Raw genomic sequence first — 26,958 nt, 5'->3', positions numbered from 1 at the left:
CGCGCTACGGAAAAAATCTCATGGGAGTTGGGGGTTCAATTAACTGGAAATGAATACGCAGAAGGTACTGCTGTGCTCTATAGAGTCAATCACTAGCTGTTTGATCACACTTATAATTTGCTATGGTATGTACTCATATTCAATCATCCCTATGTTAATCATGCGTTACCAGATAAGCATACATATGTGTTTCACATACCTTAGTAGCGTGTGGAGTCTAATGCTGTGTGGGAGTGCTCCAGCATGCGTTGTTTGTGCAATCAGTACTTGTGGGTCTCTGCAGAGCCGAAGCAAGTGTGCACGTACCCGGTATAGCTTGTAGGCGGAGCAATACGTGGAGGGGAAAATGTCAAAGCGAGTAGAGCCAGAGGCACCCCGGCCGGCGGCGTCCCTGGATCAGAGGCGTATCTAGTGTTTCTGGCACCCGGGGCAAGAATTCATTTTGGCGCCCCCCCAGGACATATGCAATTTGCACACTTAGTCATGTACCCACGAGCTCCTCTCCCTAATGCTCTTAATGTTCAGTTAAAAACTGAGAGAAGCGGGAAGAGAAGCTCGTTGTCACAGGACCATAAGTATGAAAATCGCATGTGAGTGAAGTGTCCATGTGATGACTACTGGAACCTGCAGAGCTGAATCCTGACATCGCAGCTTCTGAATTCTCACAACTAATGCACTGCACACTTTTAGGATTCTCCTTTGCCGGTGGACAGTCATGTCAGCACAAGCATGTGATTTGTATACTTCTGACCACATTCCGACTAGATGTGCCCGGCCTCGCTGAGTTCATTTTCATTGAGTGAGGCCACACATGTCTAGTCAGCACATGACTGCATGTATGTAAATCACCAGCACCAGAGAATCCTGACAGTGTGCAGTGCGCACTGTGAGAAGTCAGAAGTCTGCAGTCACAAAGAATGACTGCAGACTCATTACAAACCTGGACATCCCCTTTAATGCTCCTAACATAAATAAAAACATGAGAATTAGTCAGTATCACAAATATCATTTACATCCAGGCACATTAAAGATGGCGTCGTCTCTCGAGCCGTTCTCCTTTTCTTCATCTTGTCCAGACCCCATGATGAGTTTTCTCATCCACAGCCGTCGCTGCAGACTTCCATCTTCTCCGCTCTTTTGCAGAAAATCTCTACATGATGCCCTTAAAGATACAAGTGTCATTATAATGCTCCTGAATGAAAAATTGCCCCTCACTATATTGTCTGCATAAAATATGACCCCCACACTGTCCCTCTTATTGTACATGTTCTTCACACTGACCTCTCCTTTCCATACCGGCCCCCATTTTCACACTGTCCTCTCACACTGTGTTCCCCCTATAGGGCCAAGTATTTATACTGTACTCTCTCATCACACTCCCCTTCCTTAGTATACTGTCCCTTCCTGGCTGTGCCCTTACACTGTCCCCCCATGCTACGCATGCACACATCCCAACACCCTCACTTCCCGTACTCTGTCCACATACGTTTTTCACATCGCTACTCATACTGTGTCTGCATACATTCTCCCATTTGCTCCCCAAACTGTCTGCACCCATCCCCATACTGTTTCCTCATATATGACCCCCATTCCCCGGTATTGATTCCTCATACATGCCCCCTGTTGTGAATTCCGCTCTTGGGCTCCCTCCGGTGGTTGTAAGTGGCACTTTTGTGAGTTCTGCTCTTGGGCTCCCTCTTGTGGTTTCAAGTGGTATGGCTGCTCCTTGGAGTTAGCTGTCTTCAGCTGCCTCCACTTATCTTCTCTTCTGCTCGGCTATTTAGGTCTGGCTGTTCCTTCAGCTAGTGCCACTTGTAAATGGTTTCTGGATGGATTCACATCTCTTTGGATTTCCCTGTTTTCCTGACCAGTTCAGCAAAGCTAAGTTCTTACTTGCTCTGTTCTGTTCACAAATTGTGGACTTATCCGTTCAGTGCTTTCTATGTTTGTCCAGCTTATCAGTATGAATTAATTCTGTCTTGCTGGAGGCTCTGGGAAGCAGATTTACCCTCCACACATTTAGTCAGGTGTGGAGATTTTTAGTAAACTCTGCATGGATTTTTGTAGTGTTTTATACTGACCGCACAATATTCCATCCTGTCCTATCTATCAAGCTAGACTGGCCTCCTGTGCTCATCCTGGTTTCATTCTGTGTATGTCTTTTCCCTCTCCACTCACAGTCATTATTTGTGGGGGGCTAATCTATCCTTTGGGGATTTTCTCTGAGGCAAGATAGTTTTCCTGCTTCAGTCTTTAGGGGTAGTTAGCTCTTAGGCTGTGACGAGATGCATAGGGAGAGTTAGGAGCATTCCACGGCTGCTTCTAGTGTTGTGTTGAGCTTAGGGACTGCGGTCAGTACAGTTACCACTTCCTTCAGAGCTCGTTCCATGTTGCTCCTAGACCACCGCATCATAACAGCCCCCCATCTCCCCCTTTGCTCTTCATTTTGTGTCCTCATATCTCCCCCACACATTAAATCCCACATCCCCACTCCAAATATCACCCCACACATTAAACACCCCCATCCCCATGACAAATCTCCCCCCACACACATTCAATCTCCCATCTCCACTCCAATTCTCCCCACACACAATAAGTCCCCCATCTCCACTCACATTAAATCCCTTCCCCACAATAAATCCCCCCATCTCTACTCATATTAAATCTCCCCCATCCAATAATAAATCCCCCCATCCCCACTCACATTAAATCCCCCCACAATAAATCCCCCATCTCCACTCACATTAAATCCCTTCCCCACAATAAATCCCCCATCTTCACTCATATTAAATATCCCCATCCAATAATAAATCCCACCATCCCCACTCACATTAAATCTCCCCAACAATATATCCCCCCAATTCCCACTCACATTAAATCCCCCCCTGCACCTTCGGTGTCTTCAGCTCCACTAGAGCACTTACCACCGATCTGCGTCTCAGTGCCTCTTCTCTGCCTCTGCTCTGCAGCTCGTCAGCAGCGTGATTACATGACCTGATCACGCTGCTGGCTTCGCTCTGACCCGGCAGTCAGAGCTTCAATTGTACTTGCATCTCAGCAGACTCCCAGTGCGGGGGGCGGCAGAATGCAGCCACCAGGGGAGACACTGCGGACCGCCGCTTTAGGTGGCCCGACTGCGCCCCCCTGCCATGCCCCGGCTGCCCCCCCCTAGATACGCCACTCCCCTGGATACATGCGGAGATACAAAAAAGATGGCCGCTGTTGCGCAGTCGCACGACTATGATGTGACGTCACTGGAAAAAAATAGAAACCCTATTTTTTCAGTTATCGCTCCATTACTAAACAACACAATAATAAGCATTCAAAACATAACTTTCTAACAAAATGATACCAATAAAATAACTTCCTGCCACTCAAAAAGCAAGCATTCACGCAGCTCAGTCGAAAGAAATGTTAAATTGTTTCAGGTTTTGTTTTGCCAAATCAATGTGTTTTTTTTTTTTTCATTACAAATTTTTCAATTTTTTCACTTCTTAAAGGAAACCTCTAAGGATGAGCGGAGCCATGGAAAGTTCGGTGCGGGTAACAGTATTGTAGCCAAAGATTCAAGGATAGACAAATGAGCGGCACATCTGTCCACAATGTATAAAAATTAGTTCATACTTTATTAAAAGTCATTGAAAACATTGAATCCAAAAAATATATATAAAAATCTGATGCATTTCTGGTGTCCAAGCGCCCTTAGTCATAGGACCAGCAGGAGTGGCACCCAACACACAGATTTCAGCCTCCAATATCGGGACTCAAAAAAATCACCTCCTCTCTCCTTACAGAATTGTACCCGAAATTGAATCATAACCAGAACATCATTGAAAACAATAGGGACCCAAACTTGAGATGGAAAATATTCTCTCTCTCTCTCTCTCCCCGGAACTTCGAACATTGTAACAGACTTAAAGTACAAATCCCAAACTTTTACGGGTTCGCTCATTTCTAGAAACCTGTTAGGTCCGGTGACACTATTAACTTGAATAGTTAATCTGTATGTTAATAATGTTATGAAAGAGCTTAGCCCTTACTACTGAAAGTGTGGCACCCAGGAGAAAAAGAATGTTATTTTTTAGTCATATAGTTGTGCCCGGGGTATAGTCATTGCTCTGCACTGATGCACTGCAGAACCGGCTGTCAATAAGCTCTCCCTGTTGCCAGACACTTTCATAATGCCATTCAACTGCAACTTAACCCTATATCGGCTGCTTAATAGCATCATCAGACCTGACAGGCTCAGTTTAAAAAAAAACCTGTTATGTAATTGCATCATGTTGTTAGGAAACTTTTATCGCATAGTGAGTTCCATAAAAACAAAATCCCCAAAACAGTGGCAGAATTTCTTTCTTTTCACAATTCCGCTGCACTTGCATTTTTTCCTATTTTACAATACATTTTAGGCCCCCTTTGCATAAAAACAATTCCATGTGGAAAAGTTCTGTATTGACCATTCGTGTGCTTAATTTTTCAACGCTCATGTGTACATTTTTTCAATCCATGTGTCATCTGTGTGCTATCCGCGACACATCTCCTTGGTAAAGTCTATACAGATTTGCCCTAACTAAAGTTCCATATTTATGGAACCGAAGCAGATTTAAAAAAAAAACTGAATTAATCAGGAGAGCAGCTGAAATAAAGTAAAAGCAAAAACTAATCAGTTTTTACCTGGTAACAGATCTTTTACAAATTATATGAAAACCTGACCAAAATTAACAAAAAAAAACCAAAACAAATTATCCCACAATAGAATGCCTGCAAGTGTAATGTGAAAGAGGCCTAACAGGTAAACAGTTTTAATTTACAGTAGGGAAAATAAGTATTTGATACACTGCCGATTTTACAAGTTTTCCTACCCACAGAGAATGGAGAGGCCTGCAATTTTTATCGTAGGTACACTTCAATTGTGAGAGACAGAATAATAATAATCTTTATATAATAATAATCTTTATTTATATAGCGCCAACATATTCCACTGTTCATATACAAGTCATAAGAAACTACGTTAAAGATAATACAATAATAAAGAAAAGCTGATGATGGCCCTGCCCGTACGAGCATACAATCTACTAATAATCTAGAAATAAAAATCAGAAAATCACATTGTATGATTTTTGCATTTTATTGCATGAAATAAGTATATGATACAATAGAAAAACTGAACCTAATATTTAGTCCAAAAACCTTTGTTTACAATTAACGAGGTCAGATGTTTCCTGTAGTTCTCTGCAGGATTTTAATCCATTATGGTGCAGTGTGTTACTAATGGTAAAGTTTGAGCCTGTGGTCCCAGCTCTCTTCAGGTCATTGACCAGGTCCTCCCATTTAGTTCTGGTCTGATTCATGACCTTTCTCAAAATCATGCATACCCCACGAGTCGAGATCTAAGATAGAGCCCCAGGCTGAGGATGATTTACAGTCATCTTTAGTGATTTATTTCATTTTAATGAAATAAAGACACATGGTGTTTTAATATTTTATTATACTCTTAATCCACCTGAAGACCCTTGTCACCTGAAATAAAGTAAAAAAAAAAAACAACAATATTCCATACCTTCCGTCGTTACAGTCTTGTCCCACGCTGTAAATCCATCTGAAGGGGTTAAATCATTTTACACCCAGGAGCTCTGCTAATACAGCTGTTCTCCTGACTGTAAAACTTGGTGAATGAATGGAATGCAGGGGAATGTACTGTAGTTACCTCGAGTCGTGGTGATGCGCCCTCTGCTGGATGAACTCATATGAACTCGAGCCTGGGAACTTTTCAGAATATTTTCCCACGCTCGAGTTCATATGAGTTCATCCAGCAGAGGGCGCATCACTGCCACTTTTTTCAACTTTATTTCAGGTGACAAGGGTCTTCAGGTGGATTAAGAGTATAATAAAATATTAAAACATCATGTGTCTTTATTTCATTAAAATACTTTTTAATAATGTGTGTGTTTTATTAACCATTTCGTACTATTGGATTTATAATGGATAGGTGTCATAATTGACGCCTCTCCATTATTAATCTGGCTTAATGTCACCTTACAATAGCAAGGTGGCATTAACCCTTCATTACCCCATATCCCACCGCTACACGGGAATGGGAAGAGAGTGGCCAAGTGCCAGAATAGGCTCATCTTCCAGATGTGCCTTTTTTGGAGTGGCTGGGGGCAGATGTTTTTAGCCAGGGGGGGCCAATAACCATGGTCACTCTCTAGGCTATTAATATCTGCCCTCAGTCGCTGGCTTTACCACTCTGGCCGAGAAAATTGCGCGGGAGCCCACGCCAGTTTTTTCAGCGATTTAACCCTTTATTTTACCAGCTAGAGCGCCCAAATTTTGCACACACACACTACTAACATTAGTAGTGGGGAATATGCAAAAAAAGGGATATGAAAAGGTTTACTGTATGTAAACCATGTCTCATATCATGTCGGGTTTGGGAAGGAGATAGCAAAAGCCGGCAATTGAATTACCGGCTTTTCTGCCATCTAGCGCTGTATGAAATATACATATATATATATGTGTGTCTCACTGACATATATATATATATAGACTGTATATACTGTATGTTTTAACGAATATTTGAGCCTATGGATCCATTGTATGTCTGTATGTCCGTTGTGCAAGCCGGTGAGGAAATCTCGCAGTACGAATGCCATACGGATTACATACGGATGATGACATGTGCAAAATACGCTGCCACACCCTGCCTACGGATGACATACGGATCACTATTTTGGGAACATTTCTGCGTATTACGGACCGTATTTACTTACGATTAGTGTGACACCGGCCTAACATGTATCCAGCTCTTTGGCCATGATGGAGAGGTTGAAGTGTGATTGATTGAGTGTGTGGAAAGGTGTCTTTTATACAGGTAACGAGGAGAAACCGGTGCAATTAATACAGGCAATGAATTCAGAGTAGGAGGGCTTCTTAAAAAAAACTAACAGGTCTGTGAGAGACAGAATTCTTGCTGGCTGATAGGTGATCAAATACATATTTCATACAGCAAAATGCAATTTCGTAATTTAAAAATCATACAATGTGATTTTCTATTTTTTATTTTTAGATTTTGTCTCTCACTGGTGAAGTGTACCTACGATCAAAATTGCAGATCTCTCCATTCTCTGTAGGTCGGAAAACTTGGAAAATTAGCAGTGTATCAAATACTTATTTCCTCTACTATAGAAAGCATTCAAACATTATTTCTTGTGTTTAAACCACTTTTATATTGTTACAGGCCAAATATGTCATCAGTGCCATTCCACCCGCTCTTTGTCTTAAAATTCATTTTAATCCTGGTTTGCCTCCGCTAAGGAATCAGCTAATTAACCGTGTTCCTATGGGCTCAGTTATAAAGTGCATGGTTTATTATAAGGAGGCCTTCTGGAGAAAAAAAGGTATGGACTCTTAGACATTAGGGACTGCTTTTATTGGTCTATATGCAAATATGTATACAGAACATACATAAATATTTTACAATTAACGCCCCATAATTACTTTCATTCTAATTTAACACATTATTATTAACCAAGCCATGGAAAATTGTTAGATTTAAATTCTTTCATTTCGAAGAATAAGGCATAAAACTACTTGAACTGAAGTCAAAGATTTAATCTAAAGAGATTTAAAACATCAATTTACCACTCAGAAAACACTGCTTAAACCATTTTCTCAGTTATAGACATTTTAAAATGTAATTACTAGAGCTGGGATGATCTATTTGTAGGGCCCCATCTTATGGCCACAACAGTAGTGACTGCTGGATGTGAACCCCGAGAACCTTCCTACTAAGATCAGCATGTCATGCATGTGAGATCGCACCAGGTTGGCTAATCAAAAGAAGAGCCATAGATAACTGTCCAGAGATTACTGACATGGCCAATGGATTGGAGCCTTCAAATTATTTCACACCAGCTCCAATTATTATAAGTTAGTTATTATTCTGTTTTTTAATTCACTAGATTATTGTGGGAGTATGATTATTGAAGATGAAGAGGCACCAATTGGTCTAACCTTGGATGATACAAAACCTGACGGCACAGTGCCAGCTATAATGGGGTAATATGTCTTCTGCATTAAAAAAAAAGTAAATTTAATTCTTCAGAGTGGATATCTCTGTCCCTGATTTAATCTAATAATATGATAATACAAATATATATATTCATGAGGTTTTACTGGTAGTTTAACCCCTTCCCAATGCGGCCAATTTTACCACATAAATGTACTGGAAAACGTTTAAAAAATTCCAAGTGTAGTGAAATGTGAAATAAACAGAATTTTGACATTGATTTTTAGAAATTGTTTTTATGGCGTGAGTGAGAGAGAGAGGGAGATAGGAAGAAAGAGGGGGAAAGAGAGAGAAAAAGTGAGGACAATGGGAGAAAGATTTTCCTGCTCCAAATATGGGGTTCGGGATGAGGTTCAAGTATGGGTTGTACTGAAGTTTGGTTGGGTACCAAATCCTGAATTTCCACGGGTCTGCTCATGCCTTCTTGCAACATTTTCATTTTATTTGGTCAATGGGGCTGTGTGAGGGCTTATTTTTTGCGAAGCCAGACAATGTTTTTATTGATAGTATTTTGGGATAGCTATGACATTTTGAATTCTTGTTACAGAATTTTTCATGGTATTGCACTGACCAAAGAAACCTAATTTTGTATTTTTTTTTTCATTTTTTGACAATGTTTGCAGATTAGGTTACTTATTTTTATACAGAAAACAAAGGAAACGTGGCTATACCGTATATGTGTATTTTTTATTTTTGATTATCTTTATTTTCAATGCGGTAAAAGGGGAATTAACTTTTGTATTTTTTCTTTTTATCAATTTTTTTTTCTTTTGAATTTTACTTATTAGTCCTTTAGGGGATTTGAACCTACGATTGTCTGATTGTTTGTGCTATATGCAGCTATATCATAACAAATAGGGGACAAAGGAAATATGTATCTCTCTAGATGTCAAGAAGTATACGGAATACTGATGAATTTAATATGCAAATAGAAAGACAATAATGCCAACTGAACAAGTCAGTAAAAATACAAAACCTATAGAAATAAGAAAACCCAACCTAATAGTCCACAAATCACTCGAATCTATAGAATGGATCATTTATTAGGGATCAAGGTGGTGAGTAGTGGATGTACAAAAATAGAGGGCACACACCCAAACAAATATAAAATTTGGAGAGCATCATATGTTTGGAGGGAGACATACAGCTCTGGCAAAAATTAAGAGACCACTGCACAGTTTCATAAAAATCAGCTTCCATTCCAGTGTCAGTTGAATTCCAACCAGAGTACACCTCATTCTACTTAATGTGCTTCTGATTAGGTGCTCACCTGAACCAAATCTTATTTAACAAAGGAAAGTATAAAAAACACTGCTGTGGTGTTCACAATCCTCTTGCAATAGGACAAGCTGGATGGCAAAACAAGTGCTAGTAATATCCCAAAAGTAATAGGAAAGAAAAAAGAACTTTTAACCATGCCAAAGGAGTTGAAAAGAAAAGTCTTGAGGTAGGAAAATAAGGGCTCAATTCTGGCTTTACTAGCAGAGGGACACAGTGAGCGTCATGTTGCTTCCACCCTTAAAATTTCTAAGATGGCAGTCCATTTGTCATGGTTCTGTCTATTTCATGGTTGTGGTATCTTTGGGGTTAATCTTTGGGAGCTTCTTTTTGGCATCAGTGAGGCCTTTTATAGCCTCTCTGTGGGTTCCGACCTTGTCAGTTATACTCGTGCCCTTGGCTGAGGTGGTCGACCCCACTGTGCCTGTGTCTTTGTGCCTGTATTTTGTGAGATTTGGTTTTGTCCCAGTCTGTCTTCCTGTTGCTAATTCTGCCTGCTGATTGGGTACTTCGCTTGCTCTCTTGGTTCTGACTTTTGGCTTGTTTCATGGTTTCTCTTTTGGCTTCCCTTTTGCACTGTCTGTCCTGTCTGGTAACTTTGATCTCGGCTTTGGTTTGACCTCCCTTTGTTCTCACCCACCCCAATGCGCTTACCCCCATTGCGGTGTCCTGTATCATCGCCGCCGTGCTCTCCTGTTTGACACTGCAGACCTGCGGAGACTCCACCTCCATATCACGTGACCGGTCATGTGCCACAGGTCCTGTTGCAGCATCTAGCCAACTTTCTTACCGCTTGGCTCTGCTGCTCAGACCCCTTGCCCGCTTCAGCTAGCCGGACCCCTTAACTCCTTGGTGAGTCAGTTTTTAGTACCTTGATTCAGACTCCAGCTATAAGTCTATCGCAGGGATCCTGACACCATTATTATTATTACTATTATTATTATTTATTTATTTAGCACCATTGATTCCATGGTGCTGTACATGAGTAGGGTTCACATACAAATTACAGTAAACAGGCTAACAAAAACAGACTGATACAGAGTGGAGAGGACCCTGCCCTTGCGGGTTTAGATTCTACAAGATGGTGGGGAAAGAGACAGTAGGTTGGGAGTTGTCGCACCTCCGGTGTTGAAGAGGCGTTTGCTCCATTAGTGGTGAGGAGGCAGTGGGGTCATTGCAGACTGTAGGCTTTCTTGAAGAGGTGGGTTTTCAGGTTCCGTCTGAAGGATCCGAATGTGGTTGATAGTCAGACATGTTGGGGCACAGAATTCCAGAGGATGGGGGATATTCGGGAGAAGTCTTGGAGGCAATTAGTTGAAGAGCGAATAAATGTGGAGGAGAGAAGGAGTTCTTGGGAGGACCGGAGATTACATGAGGGAAGATATCAGGAGATTAGTTCAGAAATATATGGAGGAGACAGGATATGGATGACTGTGGATCAGTATTAGTAATTTGAACTGGATATGCTGAGGGAATGGGAGCCAGTGAACACAAGGTCAAGCAGCAGACATTGGGGACAACAAAGCTACAGACCGGCAGAGGGCAAAAATGACTCTCCACTGACCGGGATGATCGTCATCTTATTCGAATGTCACTCGGCAACCACAGGATGACATCAAGAGACCTCCAAAGGAATGGCAAATGGCAGCTGGGGTGAAGTACACTGCAAGAACAGTTCGTAAAAGGCTCCTGGAGACAGGACTCATCAAAAAAAAAGCCTTTCATCAATGAGAAGCAAAGGAGAGCCAGGCTGAAGTTTGCCAAAGACCATAAGGATTGGACCATAGAGGACTGGAGTAAGGTAATCTTCTCTGATGAGTCTAATTTTCAGCTTTGCCCAACACCTGGTCATCAAATGATGAGACGGAGACCTGGAGAGGTGTACATGCCACAGTTTCTTGCACCCATTGTGAAATTTGGTGGATGATTGGTGATGATTTGGGGATGCTTCAGCAAGGCTGGAATTGGGCAGGTTAATCTTTGTGAAGGACGTATGAATCAAGCCGCATACAAGGTTATGTCCAGCAGGACAATGCGCCATGCCACATAACTTGGTCAATCATGGTGTGGATGAAGGACCACCACATCAAATCCCTGTCATGACCAGCCCAATCTCCAGACCTGAACCCTATTAAAAACCTCTGGAATGTAATCAAGAGGAAGATGGATAGTCACAAGTCATCAAACAAAGAAGAACTGCTTCCATTTTTGTACCATGTGTGGCATAAGGTCACCCAAAAGCAGTGTGAAAGACTGGTGGAAAGCATGCCAAGACAGAATATTGATTTTGGAACTCTTCCTAAGTTAAATCATTAGTATTGTTGTTTCTAAATGATTATGAACTTCTTTTTGTTTTGTTTTGTTTTTTTTTTGCATTATTTGAAGTCTGCAGCAATGTATTTTTTTGTTATTTTGACCATTTCTCATTTTCAGAAAATAAATACAAAATTTATTGCTTGGAACTTCAGAGACCTGTTGTCAGTAGTTTATAGAATAAAAGAACATTTTACATTTTACTCAAAAATCTTTCTATAAAGGGAAAAATCAGACAAACTGAAAATTTTCCAGTGGTCTCTTTAATTTTTGTCAGAGCTGTAGTTTAGAGGGAGGCATTTTAACAAAAGTTGAGATACCGCATATAAGTGAAGTGGATAAAATGTAAGGTGCAGATAGTTATGTACTTAAAAACGGTAATGCATGAATGATAGTGTATCACTAAGAACAAATATGGATTATATAACATAGATGATTCTGTGGCCCAATGCTATCCTTGTATGTATTCTACAGTATTTCATTGGCAATGCTGTCAAATACATCAATGATACGGAGATAAATCACTAATGACTGAAGTAGTAGAAAAAAATGGAGGCAGCACCCCAGCTTGTAAAGGTGACAAAAGAACTATTTAATAGCCCATAATGGCAACATTTCAGTTCCAAGCTTGAGAAAGGCTCACAATTGGAGCCGAAATGTAACCATTATGGGCTATTAAAAGCACCTTTTTTTCACCTTTACATGCTGGTGTGCTGCCCCCATTTTTTTCTACTATATTGAAGGTTAGGTATTTGCCTGGGGGGCATGGCACCCAGATACAATGCTATTGCTTCTTCTTTTTCTTTTTGTGCAATACATAAAGTAGCTCTATACATATTCCAAGGATGAGTGGAGTCCCAACAATTGAGTGTTTTATGCCATAATTCTGGTGAAAATGCCTTGCTCAAGTGGTCACCAGTTTCGTACAGTGAAATGATGCCTTCCAGATGTATTGCACTGAAACTCATCCTTAGAGGGGTATTCCCATCTTGTACAATATATTTATGGCATACGAGCCATAAATAAATAGGAGATGTGGATCTCATCAATAAGACGTACATACATCTATCTTGAGAATGGGGCAATGAAGTGAGCTGCTTTTTGGGGACAGGTGGTAGAAATTCTTATACAAGGCAATGGGAATTCTAACCATCTTGTGGCTGAAGGTAGCACGCAAGAAAACAGCTAAAACGCACATTAAAAATGGGTTTTAAATTAGAAGCAACAACTTCACTTTTAATTGTGTCCATGAAATACAACAAGTTTCATTCAAGTAATATGCTACAATACACAGACCGGACTCATGAACTTACCGTTCTTGCTTCTGGGCTTCTGCTAATGTCCAGGTGCTGGTTGAAGCAGGGTCTAGTTGGAACTGAAGAGGAGTCTAGAACAAGGTTGTAAAGTATCATTTGAATTTAACTGTTGTATAAATGTACTGTAATAACCTCCCTCTAAGGATCAGTCCATTACACCTGACTGCCCACAGAGTGCTATCTGTAGGCACTGTGAGGCATAATTTCCAGCAATGCAATAATAGTTATCACTTTGCATATATACATTGCTTATAGATCTTATATATGTTATCATATATAGTAGGGACACTTTATACTGCACACAGCATTCACACATTGGAAATTTTGCCCCCTGCACACATCAATGAAACAGTAGATCGCACACTGTTGTCGAATCGTAAATTGAATTTGCTTGGGCCTGTAAACTGCTCAAATTTTGTCTCGAAGTCGAGCATATTTATTATTAATACCTGATAATTATCTTTCAAAGTTGATCATACACATTATATAATGTCAAATGAACAATTGTTTTACTGACAACAATCTCTCTCAACTCCCAAATACATCTAGAATGCTCAGCTTGGTATGTTCAGCTCAGTACACCAGAGCATTTCAGAGTTCTCTATGGAGAGAAGGGGTAGTCACTGCCAGGACCACTGGAAATGACTAATTTTCCCAGAACAAATGAATTGGGTAAATTAATTCTAAGCACCAGATCCTTATCTCCTACAATATAATTGTGATAATGTGGTGGGGGTGTCGGGAGGCAAGCATATTCATTAAATGGTTGGCCAGACCGCATAGCAAATATAAGGGTTGGGGGTCACTTGGGAAATAGCGATCACAATAATAATAAGTTTTCATGTACCCTTTAATAAGATTTGTAGTAGAGGGCTTACAAGGACACTAAATTTCAGGAGGGCAAATTTCCAACGGATGAGAGAGGATCTTGGTGCAATTAAATGGGACGATATCCTGAGACACAAAAATACACAAAGAAAATGGGAGACATTTATTAGCATCCTGGATAGGACCTGTGCACAGTATATACCGTATGGGAATAAACATACTAGGAATAGGAGGAAACCAATATGGCTAAATAGAGCTGTAAGGGGCGCAATAAGTGATAAAAAGAAAGCATTTATAGAATTAAAGGAAGTAGGTAGTGAGGAGGCATTAAATAAATACAAAAAATTAAATAAATTCTGTAAAAAGCAAATCAAGGCAGCAAAGATTGAGACAGAGAAACTCATTGCCAGAGAGAGTAAAAATAATCCTAAAATATTCTTTAACTACATAAATAGTAAGAAACTAAAAAATGATAGTGTTGGTCCCCTTAAAAATAGTCTGGGTGAAATGGTGGATGAGGATGAGGAAAAAGCCAATATGCTAAATGACTTTTTTTCATCAGTATTTACACAAGAAAATCCCATGGCAGACAAAATGACTAGTGATAAAAATTCCCAATTAAATGTCACCGGCTTAACCCAGCAGGAAGTGCGGCGGCGTCTAAAAATCACTAAAATTGACAAATCTCCGGGCCCGGATGGGATACACCCTCGAGTACTGCAGGAATTAAGTACAGTCATTGATAGACCATTATTTTTAATCTTTAGAGACTCCATAATAACAGGGTCTGTACCACAGGACTGGCGTATAGCAAATGTGGTGCCAATATTCAAAAAGGGGACAAAAACTGAACTCGGAAATTATCGGCCAGTAAGCTTAACCTCTACTGTGGGTAAAATCCTGGAGGGCATTCTAAGGGATGCTATACTGGAGTATCTGGAGAGGAATAACCTCATGACCCAGTATCAGCACGGGTTTACTAGGGACCGTTCATGTCAGACTAATTTGATCAGTTTCTATGAAGAGGTAAGTTCCGGATTGGACCAAGGGAACCCAGTGTATGTAGTGTATATGGACTTTTCAAAAGCTTTTGATACGGTGCCACACAAAAGGTTGATACATAAAATGAGAATAATGGGGATAGGGGAAAATATGTGCAAGTGGGTTGAGAGCTGGCTCAGGGATAGGAAACAAAGGGTGGTTATTAATGGAGCACACTCGGACTGGGTAGCGGTTAGCAGTGGGGTACCACAGGGGTCAGTATTGGGCCCTCTTCTTTTTAACATATTTATTAATGACCTTGTAGGGGGCATTCAGAGTAGAATTTCAATATTTGCAGATGACACTAAACTCCGCAGGGTAATTAATACAGAGGAGGACAATTTTATATTACAGGATGATTTATGTAAACTAGAAGCTTGGGCTGATAAATGGCAAATGAGCTTTAATGGGGATAAATGTAAGGTCATGCACTTGGGTAGAAGTAATAAGATGTATAATTATGTGCTTAATTCTAAAACTCTGGGCAAAACCGTCAATGAAAAAGACCTGGATGTATGGGTGGATGACAAACTCATATTCAGTGGCCAGTGTCAGGCAGCTGCTACAAAGGCAAATAAAATAATGGGATGCATTAAAAGAGGCATAGATGCACATAAAGAGAACATAATTTTACCTCTATACAAGTCACTAGTTCGACCACACTTAGAATACTGTGCACAGTTCTGGTCTCCAGTGTATAAGAAAGATATAGCTGAACTGGAGCGGGCGCAGAGAAGAGCGACCAAGGTTATTAGAGGACTGGGGGGTCTGCAAAACCAAGATAGGTTATTACACTTGGGGCTATTTAGTTTGGAAAAACGAAGACTAAGGGGTGATCTTATTTTAATGTATAAATATATGAGGGGACAGTACAAAGACCTTTCTGATGATCTTTTTAATCATAGACCTGAAACAGGGACAAGGGGGCATCCTCTGCGTTTGGAGGAAAAAAGGTTTAAGCATAATAACAGACGTGGATTCTTTACTGTAAGAGCAGTGAGACTATGGAACTCTCTGCCGTATGATGTTGTAATGAGTGATTCGTTACTTAAATTTAAGAGGGGACTGGATACCTTTCTGGAAAAGTATAATGTTATAGGGTATATACACTAGATTCCTTGATAGGGCGTTGATCCAGGGAACTAGTCTGATTGCCGTATGTGGAGTCGGGAAGGAATTTTTTCCCCAATGTGGAGCTTACTCTTTGCCACATGGGTTTTTTTTTGCCTTCCTCTGGATCAACATGTTAGGGCATGTTAGGTTAGGCTATGGGTTGAACTAGATGGACTTATAGTCTTCCTTCAACCTTAATAACTATGTAACTATGTAACTATGTTATCAGCTATTACTTCTGCTTCATTCACTGTCTAAGGTACTGATTGAAACAAAACATCTTTGTTAGACTCAAAGACGCTGAATAGAGGGGAGTGCGCATGTGTGGCCATGCCTTTTTCAACTGATGCACACAGGAGCCCTGTTCTCAAGAATAGTTAGCACGTTTCCATTGGGACGTCCAGCAAATACAGTATACTTTTATTACCTATCATTTGGATAACTGCTGAACATCGCTCATATGCCAACACCTTTTGGTAAGAGTTACCAAAAGGTGTTGGCATATGAGCGATGTTCAGCAGTGTATTACTTAGGTAGTTTGTTAAAAAGCCAAAATAAACAAAAATAAAATCGAATGAGTAAGGCTGGTTTCACATTTGGGTTTAAAAATGCAGCGTTTTAAACGCAAATGCATGTGGTGAAAAAAACGCATGTAAATGCGTTAAAACACCGCGTTTTTAGACGCATGCGTTTTTTGCATGTTTTAATACAAATGCGGCATTTTGACGCGTTTACATGCGTTTTTTCCTGCGTTTGCGTTTTTAGAGCGCATGATGAGAAGTGTCTGACAGCTGCCAGTCATCAAAATCAACAAGAAAACCCACTTTAAACAGAAATAGCTAGGGTTAGGGTTAGGGTTAGGATCACTAGTAACCCTAGGGATCCTAACCCTAACCCTATCCGTAACCCTAACCCTAAGGGATCCTAACCCTAACCCTAACCCTAAGGGATCCTAACCCTAAGGAATCCTAACCCTAACCCTCAGGGATCCTAACCCTTAGGGTTAGGGTTAGGATCCCTTAGGGTTAGGGTTAGGGTTTGGGGTTGGCTTTTCAGTGTGTATAATTGTGTTTGTGTGTTGCAAAAAAACGCAGCTAGAAATTACTACATGTTGCATTTCTGCAACACAACGCATGCATAGAAAAGATGCATGTGGCGGCAAAATGCGGCAAACGCATGCAAAAAAACGCATGCGTTTTTAATGTTAAGTATAGGAAAAAAATGCATGCAGTTTTTTGCGCTAAAACGCAGTGGCAAAAAACGCAAATGTGAAACCAGCCTAAACAAATGCTGAAGATATTTATCAGCATTTTTCATTTCATTGTAGATTCATACTTGCCCGCAAGTCAAGGAGGCTGGTTAGTCTTACCAAAGATGAACGGTAAGAGAAGTGTATTTTCTTCTGATTTGATTTTTTACAGTTCAAATTTTATTAGTATAGCTTCATATTACTGTATATGTGAATGAATTAATTTCCCTAATATATTCTCTTGTTTATTTTTTCGTGTGTTTCATGCATTTTATGTTTACAAAGATAATATCTTTTGCCTTATACAGTGGAACACAGACACTGACCACCAAAAAGGTAAAAATGTTTTGAACTTTTGACTTTCAGTCTCCTTATCTCACCATCTACTTCTACTTCAAATGTGAGACTAAAGGTACCTTCACACATAACGATATTGTTAATGATATCGTTGCTTTTTGTGACGTAGCAACGATATCGTTAATGAAATCGTTATGTGTGACAGCGACCAACGATCAGGCCCCTGCTGGGAGATCGTTGGTCGCTGAATAAAGTCCAGAACTTTATTTCGTCGCTGGGCTCCTGCTGACATCGCTGGATCGGCGTGTGTGACACCGATCCAGCGATGTCTTCACTGGTAACCAGGGTAAACATCGGGTAACTAAGCGCAGGGCCGCGCTTAGTAACCCGATGTTTACCCTGGTTACCATCCTAAAAGTAAAAAAAAACAAACACTACATACTTACCTACAGCCGTCTGTCCTCCAGCGCTGTGCTCTGCACTCCTCCTGTACTGTCTGTGTGAGCGTCGGTCAGTCGGAAAGCAGAGCGGTGACGTCACCGCTCTGCTTTCCGGCCGCTGTGCTCACACAGACAGTACAGGAGGAGTGCAGAGCACAGCGCTGGAGGACAGACAGAGTTAGGTAAGTATGTACTGTTTGTTTTTTTTTACTTTTAGGATGGTAACCAGGGTAAACATCGGGTTACTAAGCGCGGCCCTGCGCTTAGTTACCCGATGTTTACCCTGGTTACCGGCATCGTTGGTCGCTGGAGAGCGGTCTGTGTGACAGCTCACCAGCGACCAAACAGCGACGCTGCAGCGATCCGGATCGTTGTCGGTATCGCTGCAGCGTCGCTTAATGTGAAGGGGCCTTAAGATGATTGTATAGACAATCATCTTGACTATCTCATACATAAATTTGACTTGCAACTATTTAGCATATGATTTGTTATGCAGGTTCTTGTCATGTCACTGCGTTGTTACTGTTTTGCCCCTTAAAATCTAAATTTTTATGTTTATTATTTTGTCAGTATTTTGTAAATCCACCCTTGGTTTTCAACACTTCCAGAATTCTTCTGGTAATGCTCTCTGTCAGATTCAAGCATGTATCTACCAAAATCTGATCTTAGGTCTCTCCGACACATTCCCAAAGTTGGTGCATAGTGGTCAACTTACTTGGGTATGTAAACAGTTTTTTCTTCAACTCTACCCACAAGTGTTCGATTGGGTTGAGGTCTGGGAACTGGGAATCCTGCACCTCTACTTCACTATCACTGAACCATTTCTTTGCCAATCTTGATGTATGCTTTGGGTCATTGTCCTGCTGCTATAGTACTCGAATGTTTAAAGTAACTTGTCTTGTAGAATAGTCACGTATAGCTCAGCATTGAGACCCCCATCGATCCTGGTCAAATATCCAACAGCTTTGGCTGTGAAACAACCCCATCTCATCAGGCTTCATCCACCAAACTTGACAATTCCTTAAATTTCTCAATTTGTTAGTCCCCATTTCCCTTGTTTCTTTCAGACCCATTTGCACCTATCAGAGCCTAATCTATTGACTTTCATCTCATCACACCAAATCACCCATTTCTAATCTTCTAATCTTCTACTGTCCACTTTTCATACTGTTTTGCAAACTCGAGACGACGCTTCTTATGACAATATTGAACTCGAGGTTTCTTCACCTTTTTTTGAGCCACCATTCCAGACTTGTGTATTGTGCATCACATGGTGCTTGCATGAATATCTGTGACCTCACTATTATGAAGCATGTGCTCTACCAGAACTGACAGAACTTGTGATGAGCCAACTTGTTGACTTCCAAATTTTGCCTTGACGGCCACCTCTTGGCTTTTGAATGGACGGACTTCCAACGGGCATGTAGTTTTCTTTTACAAGAGATAGGAGCAAAACAGTAACAATGCAGTGACATGACAAGATTGTGCATAACTAATCATATGCTAAAAATTTGCAAGTCAAATTTATGTATGACATAGCTAAGATGATTGTCTATAAAATTATGGTAGTCTCACATACAGTTAAGTCCTTATATATTTGGACAGAGACAACATTGTTCTAATTTTGGTTATAGACATTACCACAATGAATTTTAAACAAAACAATTCAGATTCAGTTGAAGTTCAGACTTTCAGCTTTCATTTGAGGGTATCCACACTAAAATTGGATGAAGGTTTTAGGAGTTTCAGCTCCTTAACATGTGCCACCCTGGTTTTAAAGGGACCAAAAGTAATTGGACAGATTAAATAATTTTAAATAAAATGTTCATTTCTAGTACTTGGTTGAAAACCCTTTGTAGGCAATGACTGCCTGAAGTCTTGGACTCATGGACATCACTAGACGCTGTGTTTCCTCCTTTTTGATGCTCTGCCAGGCCTTCACTGCGGTGGTTTTCAGTTGCTGTTTGTTTGTGGGTCTTTCTGTCTGAAGTTTAGTCTTTAACAAGTGAAATGCATGTTCAATTGCATTGAGATCAGGTGACTGACTTGGCCATTCAAGAATATTCCACTTCTTTGCTTTAATAAACTCCTGGGTTGCTTTGGCTTTATGTTTTGGGCCAATGCCCATCTGTAGTATGAAATGACAACCAATCAGTTTGGCTGCATTTGACTGGATCTGAGCAAACATTATGGCTCTGAATACCTCAGAATTCATTCAGCTGCTTCTGTCCTGTGTCACATCATCAATAAATACTAGTGACCCAGTGCCACTGGCAGCCATGCATGCCCAAGCCATCACACTGCCTCCGCCGTGTTTTACATGCTTTGGATCATGAGCTGTACCACACCTTCGCCATACTTTTCTCTTTCCATTATTCTGGTATAGGTTGATCTTGGTTTCATCTGTCCAAAGAATGTTCTTCCAGATCTGTGCTGGCTTTTTTAGATTTTTTTTTTTGCAAAGTCCATTCCAGCCTTTTTATTCTTGATGCTTATGAGTGGCTTGCACCGTGCAGTGAACCCTCTGTATTTACTTTAATGCAGTCTCCTCTTTATAGTCGATTTGGATATTGATACGCCTACCTCCTGGAGAGTGTTGTTCACTTGGTTGGCTGTCGTGAAGGGGTTTCTCTTCACCATGGAGATTATTCTGCGATCATCCACCACTGTTGTCTTCCGTGGGCGCTCAGGTCTTTTTGCATTGATGAGTTCACCAGTGCTTTCTTTCTTTCTCAGGGTGTACCAAACTGTAGATTTTGCCACTCCTTATATTGTAGCAATTTCTCGGATGGGTTTTTTCTGTTTTCACAGCTTAAGGATGGCTTGTTTCACCTGCATGGAGAGCTCCTTTGACCACATGTTTACTTCACAGCAAAACCTTCCAAATGCAAGCACCACACCTTAAATCAAGGGTCCCCAACTCCAGGCCTCGAGGGCCGCCAACAGTGCAGGTTTTCAGGATTTCTTTAGTATTGCATTGGTGATAATGTGATCATCTGCACAGGTGATGATTCCAACCCCTGTGCAATACTAAGGAAATCCTGAAAAACTGCACTGTTGGCGGCCCTCGAGGCCTGGAGTTGGGGACCACTGCCTTAAATCAACTCCAGGCCTTTTATCTGCTTAATTGAGAATGACATAACGAAGGGATTGCCCACACGTGTCCATGAAATAGCCTTGGAGTCAATTGTCCAATTACTTTTGGTCCCTTTAAAAACAGGGTGGCACATGTTAAGGAGCTGAAACTCCTAAACCCTTCATCCAATTTTAATGTGGATACCCTCAAATGAAAGCTGAAAGTCTGAACTTCAACTGCATCTGAATTGTTTTGTTTAAAATTCATTGTGGTAATGTCTATAACCAAAATTAGAAAAATGTTGTCTCTGTCCAAATATATATGGACTTAACTGTATGAAGCAGTAGTGAATGTTGAGATATGGAGCCCGAAAGTTAAAAGTTCAAAACATTGTTACCCTTTCTCTTGTCAGTGTAGCCCTTATGGGTTTGTTGGATTATGGAACTAAAGGAACTGTTTGTTCCACCATTTGATGTTTTGAGGTACTTTATTTTACCCTATAAACAAATACCTGCATAACATAATGTGTGCAGACAACGAGAAAAAGGAGTACAGATAACCTGTTTAACATTGTTACAAAAATCTTTAATTAAATTATATCAAAACATCATCATAAATAGTTAAGAGAAAATTACAGGGACAAAGGAATTCCAAGAATGACACGAACAATACAAGGTCATAGGCAAACACAAATTATACGGACCTGGAAGTTAACCTCCTATGGGCCCTATGCCATAACACTGTATATTATGGTAATCCCACTGCAAGATGGCCAATAATAAGAACTCTTCAATTGTAAACAATCCACATAGGAATAAAAATTGCCACTATTGCTGAAATTGCACAGAGACACCCATCATCAAATAAATATCACAGAGCCATATAGAGGGATCTTACCCATATAAGTCCTTGTGTGCCAACTGACCTCGCAGCTCCAAGTTCTGTAACATAATATGTGGCAGAACTTGAGCAAACTTGTTTGCTTAGTATCTGTTTGGTGGATCTGCAGCAGCAGTCTTTGCTTACAAGTTAATAAAGGTGAGCAAATCCTGATTTTACTTTTTCCTTTGTAATGCAGATAAGGCCCTTTTTTGGTTTTCCAGCTTTTACGTACACATGTGACAGAACTTGACATACTTTTTTAAATAAAAGTCTTTGCGTGCTTCTGTGTAATATCAGAAGCATGCATTGGTACAGAGTAACAGATTAATGGAATGAATCATGAATTTGTAATGCAGTCATGTGAATAAGCTTTATTGTATTTTCACTTTTTATGACAATGTAAAGTCATTATTGTATTTAACTAAATAACTAAAAATAAATATTTTGTCAGTATAATTAACAGCCGTTTTGGCAAGAACTATGTTTTACTTTTGCCATATAATAATATAGGCATTATAATATATTTATGTTGTATAGAATTTATAAGCGGGAGAGTCAAAAATTATGTACAATCAACTTTCAGAACAGATTTTTACATCATTTTTTACATACTGTCCCTGATTTCTCTACACTTTATCAATCTGTCATCAAACTTGGATATTTCCTCTTTAAAAGTATTTTAGACTGAGCTGTGAGCCACGAGTGCCCCACTGTATTCACTTCTTAATTAAAATTGAATCTCCATCCTAGTAGAGCTTCTTTCAGAGGAAATAGTCTACAGTCACTGATTTATCCAACAGGATCAGTTCACATGCACTCTTAGTGTTGTCTTCAGTCAAGGAAGGGCATCTGTCTCTTCTTCATAGCGCCATTAATTCCACAGCGCTTTACAGACATTACCGGCACTGTCCCCATTGAGGCTCACTGTCTAATTTCCCAATCAGTATGTCTTTGCAGTGTAGGAGGAAACCAGAGAACCCTGATGGAGCCCACACAAACATGAGGAGAACATACAAACTCCTTGCAGATGTTGTCCTTGGTGGGATTTGAACCCAGGACCCCAGTTCTGCAGGACTAGTGCTAACCACTCAACCACCATATTAATGCACATTTTTTCATGTCAAAAGTCTTTTTTCATACTGTCCTCAAAGTGTTCGATAAATATAAGCACCAGACATACCCTCATACCCCAAAATATTTAATCACAGTAAGCTGCTCATGTTTCATGCAAATTACAAGTGAGGAGCCATTTTTTCTCACATTACAGTCAAAAATGAACTGATATAACATATTGAAACCTGAAACACCAGTGATTGCAGATACATCGGTCTCATACGGAAAGCTCTGATAAGACAGTGCAGTAAACAGACATTTTAATATAACCATAGTGTGGCATTTTCGACTCACCCTCGTACATTTATCGGAGTTCAAAAGGTAACATATACTTTATCACTAGAAACATGTGTCCACTTGTTATAAACAAACTTGCAAGTAATAAAAGTGTCCTACCTTTTTTGTTTAGAAAAAGAAAGATATGCGAGCTGTATGCAAGAGTATTGGAGTCTGAGGAAGCCTTACATGTAAGGTCATTTATTTCATTACAAGCTTTTTATACTGGTGCTTAACAAGGGTTAATATACAGGTCCTTCTCAAAAAATTAGCATATAGTGTTAAATTTCATTATTTACCATAATGTAATGATTACAATTAAACTTTCATATATTATAGATTCATTATCCACCAACTGAAATTTGTCAGGTCTTTTATTGTTTTAATACTGATGATTTTGGCATACAACTCCTGATAACCCAAAAAACCTGTCTCAATAAATTAGCATATTTCACCCATCCAATCAAATAAAAGTGTTTTTTAATAACAAACAAAAAACCCATCAAATAATAATGTTCAGTTATGCACTCAATACTTGGTCGGGAATCCTTTGGCAGAAATGACTGCTTCAATGCGGCGTGGCATGGAGGCAATCAGCCTGTGACACTGCTGAGATGTTATGAAGGCCCAGGATGCTTCAATAGCGGCCTTAAGCTCATCCAGAGTGTTGGGTCTTGCGTCTCTCAACTTTCTCTTCACAATATCCCACAGATTCTCTATGGGGTTCAGGTCAGGAGAGTTGGCAGGCCAATTGAGCACAGTAATACCATGGTCAGTAAACCATTTACCAGTGGTTTTGGCACTGTGAGCAGGTGCCAGGTCGTGCTGAAAAATGAAATCTTCATCTCCATAAAGCATTTCAGCCGATGGAAGCATGAAGTGCTCCAAAATCTCCTGATAGCTAGCTGCATTGATCCTGCCCTTGATGAAACACAGTGGACCAACACCAGCAGCTGACATGGCACCCCACACCATCACTGACTGTGGGTACTTGACACTGGACTTCAGGCATTTTGGCATTTCCTTCTCCCCAGTCTTCCTCCAGACTCTGGCACCTTGATTTCCGAATGACATGCAAAATTTGCTTTCATCAGAAAAAAGTACTTGGGACCACTTAGCAACAGTCCAGTGCTGCTTCTCTGTAGCCCAGGTCAGGCGCCTCTGCCGCTGTTTATGGTTCAAAAGTGGCTTTACCTGGGGAATGCGGCACCTGTAGCCCATTTCCTGCACACGCCTGTGCACGGTGGCTCTGGATGTTTCCACACCAGACTCAGTCCACTGCTTCCTCAGGTTCCCCAAGGTCTGGAATCGGTCCTTCTCCACAATCTTCCTCAGGGTCCGGTCTCCTCTTCTCGTTGTACAGCGTTTTCTGCCACATTGTTTCCTTCCAACAGACTTACCATTGAGGTGCCTTGATACAGCACTCTGGGAACAGCCTATTTGTTGAGAAATTTCTTTCTGGGTCTTACCCTCTTGCTTGAGGGTGTCAATGATGGCCTTCTTGACATCTGTCAGGTCGCTAGTCTTACCCATGATGGGGGTTTTGAGTAATGAACCAGGCAGGGAGTTTATAAAAGCCTCAGGTATCTTTTGCATGTGTTTAGAGTTAATTAGTTGATTCAGAAGATTAGGGTAATAGGTCGTTTAGAGAACCTTTTCTTGATATGCTAATTTATTGAGACAGGTTTTTTGGGTTATCAGGAGTAGTATGCCAAAATCATCAGTATTAAAACAATAAAAGACCTGACAAATTTCAGTTGGTGGATAATGAATCTATAATATATGAAAGTTTAATTGTAATCATTACATTATGGTAAATAATGAAATTTAACACTATATGCTAATTTGTTGAGAAGGACCTGTATTACAGTAACTTTATGCTAATAAAGGTGCCAATGGAAAGAAAAAAAAAACAAAGAAAAATAGGTAAATAGTGTTGTGATCCATAAAGGATAAAATCAGTAGATGCCCACAAATTACTTCCATAAAATACATAAGAATATTGCATGTATGATCACAGTGCAACTCGCAATGATTTCATGAATTTTAAGAAAAACTTATTGCATATAAAAAGTTGCCTCTCCTTAAATGGTTGGGCCAAAGATTTGTGATGCCCCTTTGAGTGGCTGCTAGAACTAAATTACATCATCAAGCTATTGCATATACAGTGGGTACGGAAAGTATTCAGACCCCTTTAAATTTTTCACTCTGTTTCATTGCAGCCATTTGGTAAATTCAAAAAAGTTGATTTTTTTTCTCATTAATGTACACTCTGCACCCCATCTGAAAAAAACAGAAATGTAGAAATTTTTGCAAATTTATTAAAAAGAAAAACTGAAATATCGCACAGTCATAAGTATTCAGACAATTTTCCTTTTGAGCTAGTAGCCATGAGTCTTCTGGGGAATGATGCAACAAGTTTTTCACACCTGGATTTGGAGATCCTCTGCCATTCTTCCTTGAAGATCCTCTCAGTTCCTCAGGTGGCAGGCTGGGGTCTCAGGTCTCTTACCACATGTAGGTAATCTTGCGCATATTTTCTACTTTGCACTAGATATGCACTTTAGTTTAACCCCTTTCTGCCAATGGACGTACTATTCCGTCCATGTGGGGTGGGCCCTACTTCCCAAGGACGGAATAGTACGTCCAGCGCGATCGGCCGCGCTCACGGGGGGAGCGCAGCCGATTGCGGCCGGGTGTCAGCTGCCTATCGCAGCTGACATCCGGCACTATGTGCCAGGAGCGGTCACGGACCGCCCCCAGCACATTAACCCCCGGCACACCGCGATCAAACGGTGTGCCGGCGGTACAGGGAAGCATCCCGCAGGGAGGGGGCTCCCTGCGGGTTTCCCTGAGCCCTCCGCAGCAACGCGATGTGATCGCGTTGCTGCGAGGGTCTGCTCACCTCCCTCCCTGCTCCAGGCCCGGATCCAAGATGGCCGCAGAAAAAAAAAAAAAACGAGGCAAAAACAACACTTTATTATCATACCACAGAACAAAAAGTGGAATAACGCGCGATCAAAAAAACAGATATAAATACCATGGTACCGCTGAAAGCGTCATCCTGTCCCGCAAAAAACGAGCCACCATACAGCATCATCAGCAAAAAAATAAAAAAGTTATAGTCCTCAGAATAAAGCGATGCAAAAATAATTATTTTTTCTATAAAATAGTTTTTATCGTATAAAAGCGCCAAAACATAAAAAAATGATATAAATGAGGTATCGCTGTAATTGTACTGACCCGAAGAATAAAACTGCTTTATCCATTTTACCAAACGCGGAACGGTATAAACACCTCCCCCAAAAGAAATTCATGAATAGCTGGTTTTTGGTCATTCTGCCTCACAAAAATCGGAATAAAAAGCGATCAAAAAATGTCACGTGCCCGAAAATGTTACCAATAAAAACGTCAACTTGTCCCGCAAAAACAAGACCTCACATGACTCTGTGGACCAAAATTTGGAAAAATTATAGCTCTCAAAATGTGGTAACGCAAAAAATATTTTTTGCAATAAAAAGCGTCTTTTTGTGTGTGACGGCTGCCAATCATAAAAATCCGCTAAAAAACCCGCTATAAATAGTAAATCAAACCCGCCTTCATCACCCCCTTAGTTAGGGAAAAATTAAAAAATGTAAAAAATGTATTTATTTCCATTCTCCCAT

General features: G+C 40.4%; 1 protein-coding gene across 1 annotated transcript in view; it reads left to right on the top strand.

Moving 5' to 3' along the window:
- The window catches only part of LOC138673071 (amine oxidase [flavin-containing] B-like), a 301,571-nt gene that overhangs the window by 235,156 nt on the left and 39,457 nt on the right, over window positions 1–26,958 (top strand). The window contains exons 8-11 of the mRNA XM_069761652.1: window positions 7,241–7,400; window positions 7,965–8,061; window positions 17,288–17,341; window positions 23,427–23,484. Of these exons, the coding sequence (XP_069617753.1) occupies window positions 7,241–7,400; window positions 7,965–8,061; window positions 17,288–17,341; window positions 23,427–23,484 (369 nt within the window). The remainder of the gene's footprint in view (window positions 1–7,240; window positions 7,401–7,964; window positions 8,062–17,287; window positions 17,342–23,426; window positions 23,485–26,958) is intronic.

This window comes from Ranitomeya imitator, chromosome 3, assembly GCF_032444005.1.
Source record: "Ranitomeya imitator isolate aRanImi1 chromosome 3, aRanImi1.pri, whole genome shotgun sequence".
NCBI classification, from domain to species: Eukaryota; Metazoa; Chordata; class Amphibia; order Anura; family Dendrobatidae; genus Ranitomeya; species Ranitomeya imitator.
The sequence above is the reverse complement of the archived record's forward strand: the minus strand, read 5'-3'. Positions and strand labels throughout refer to the sequence as shown.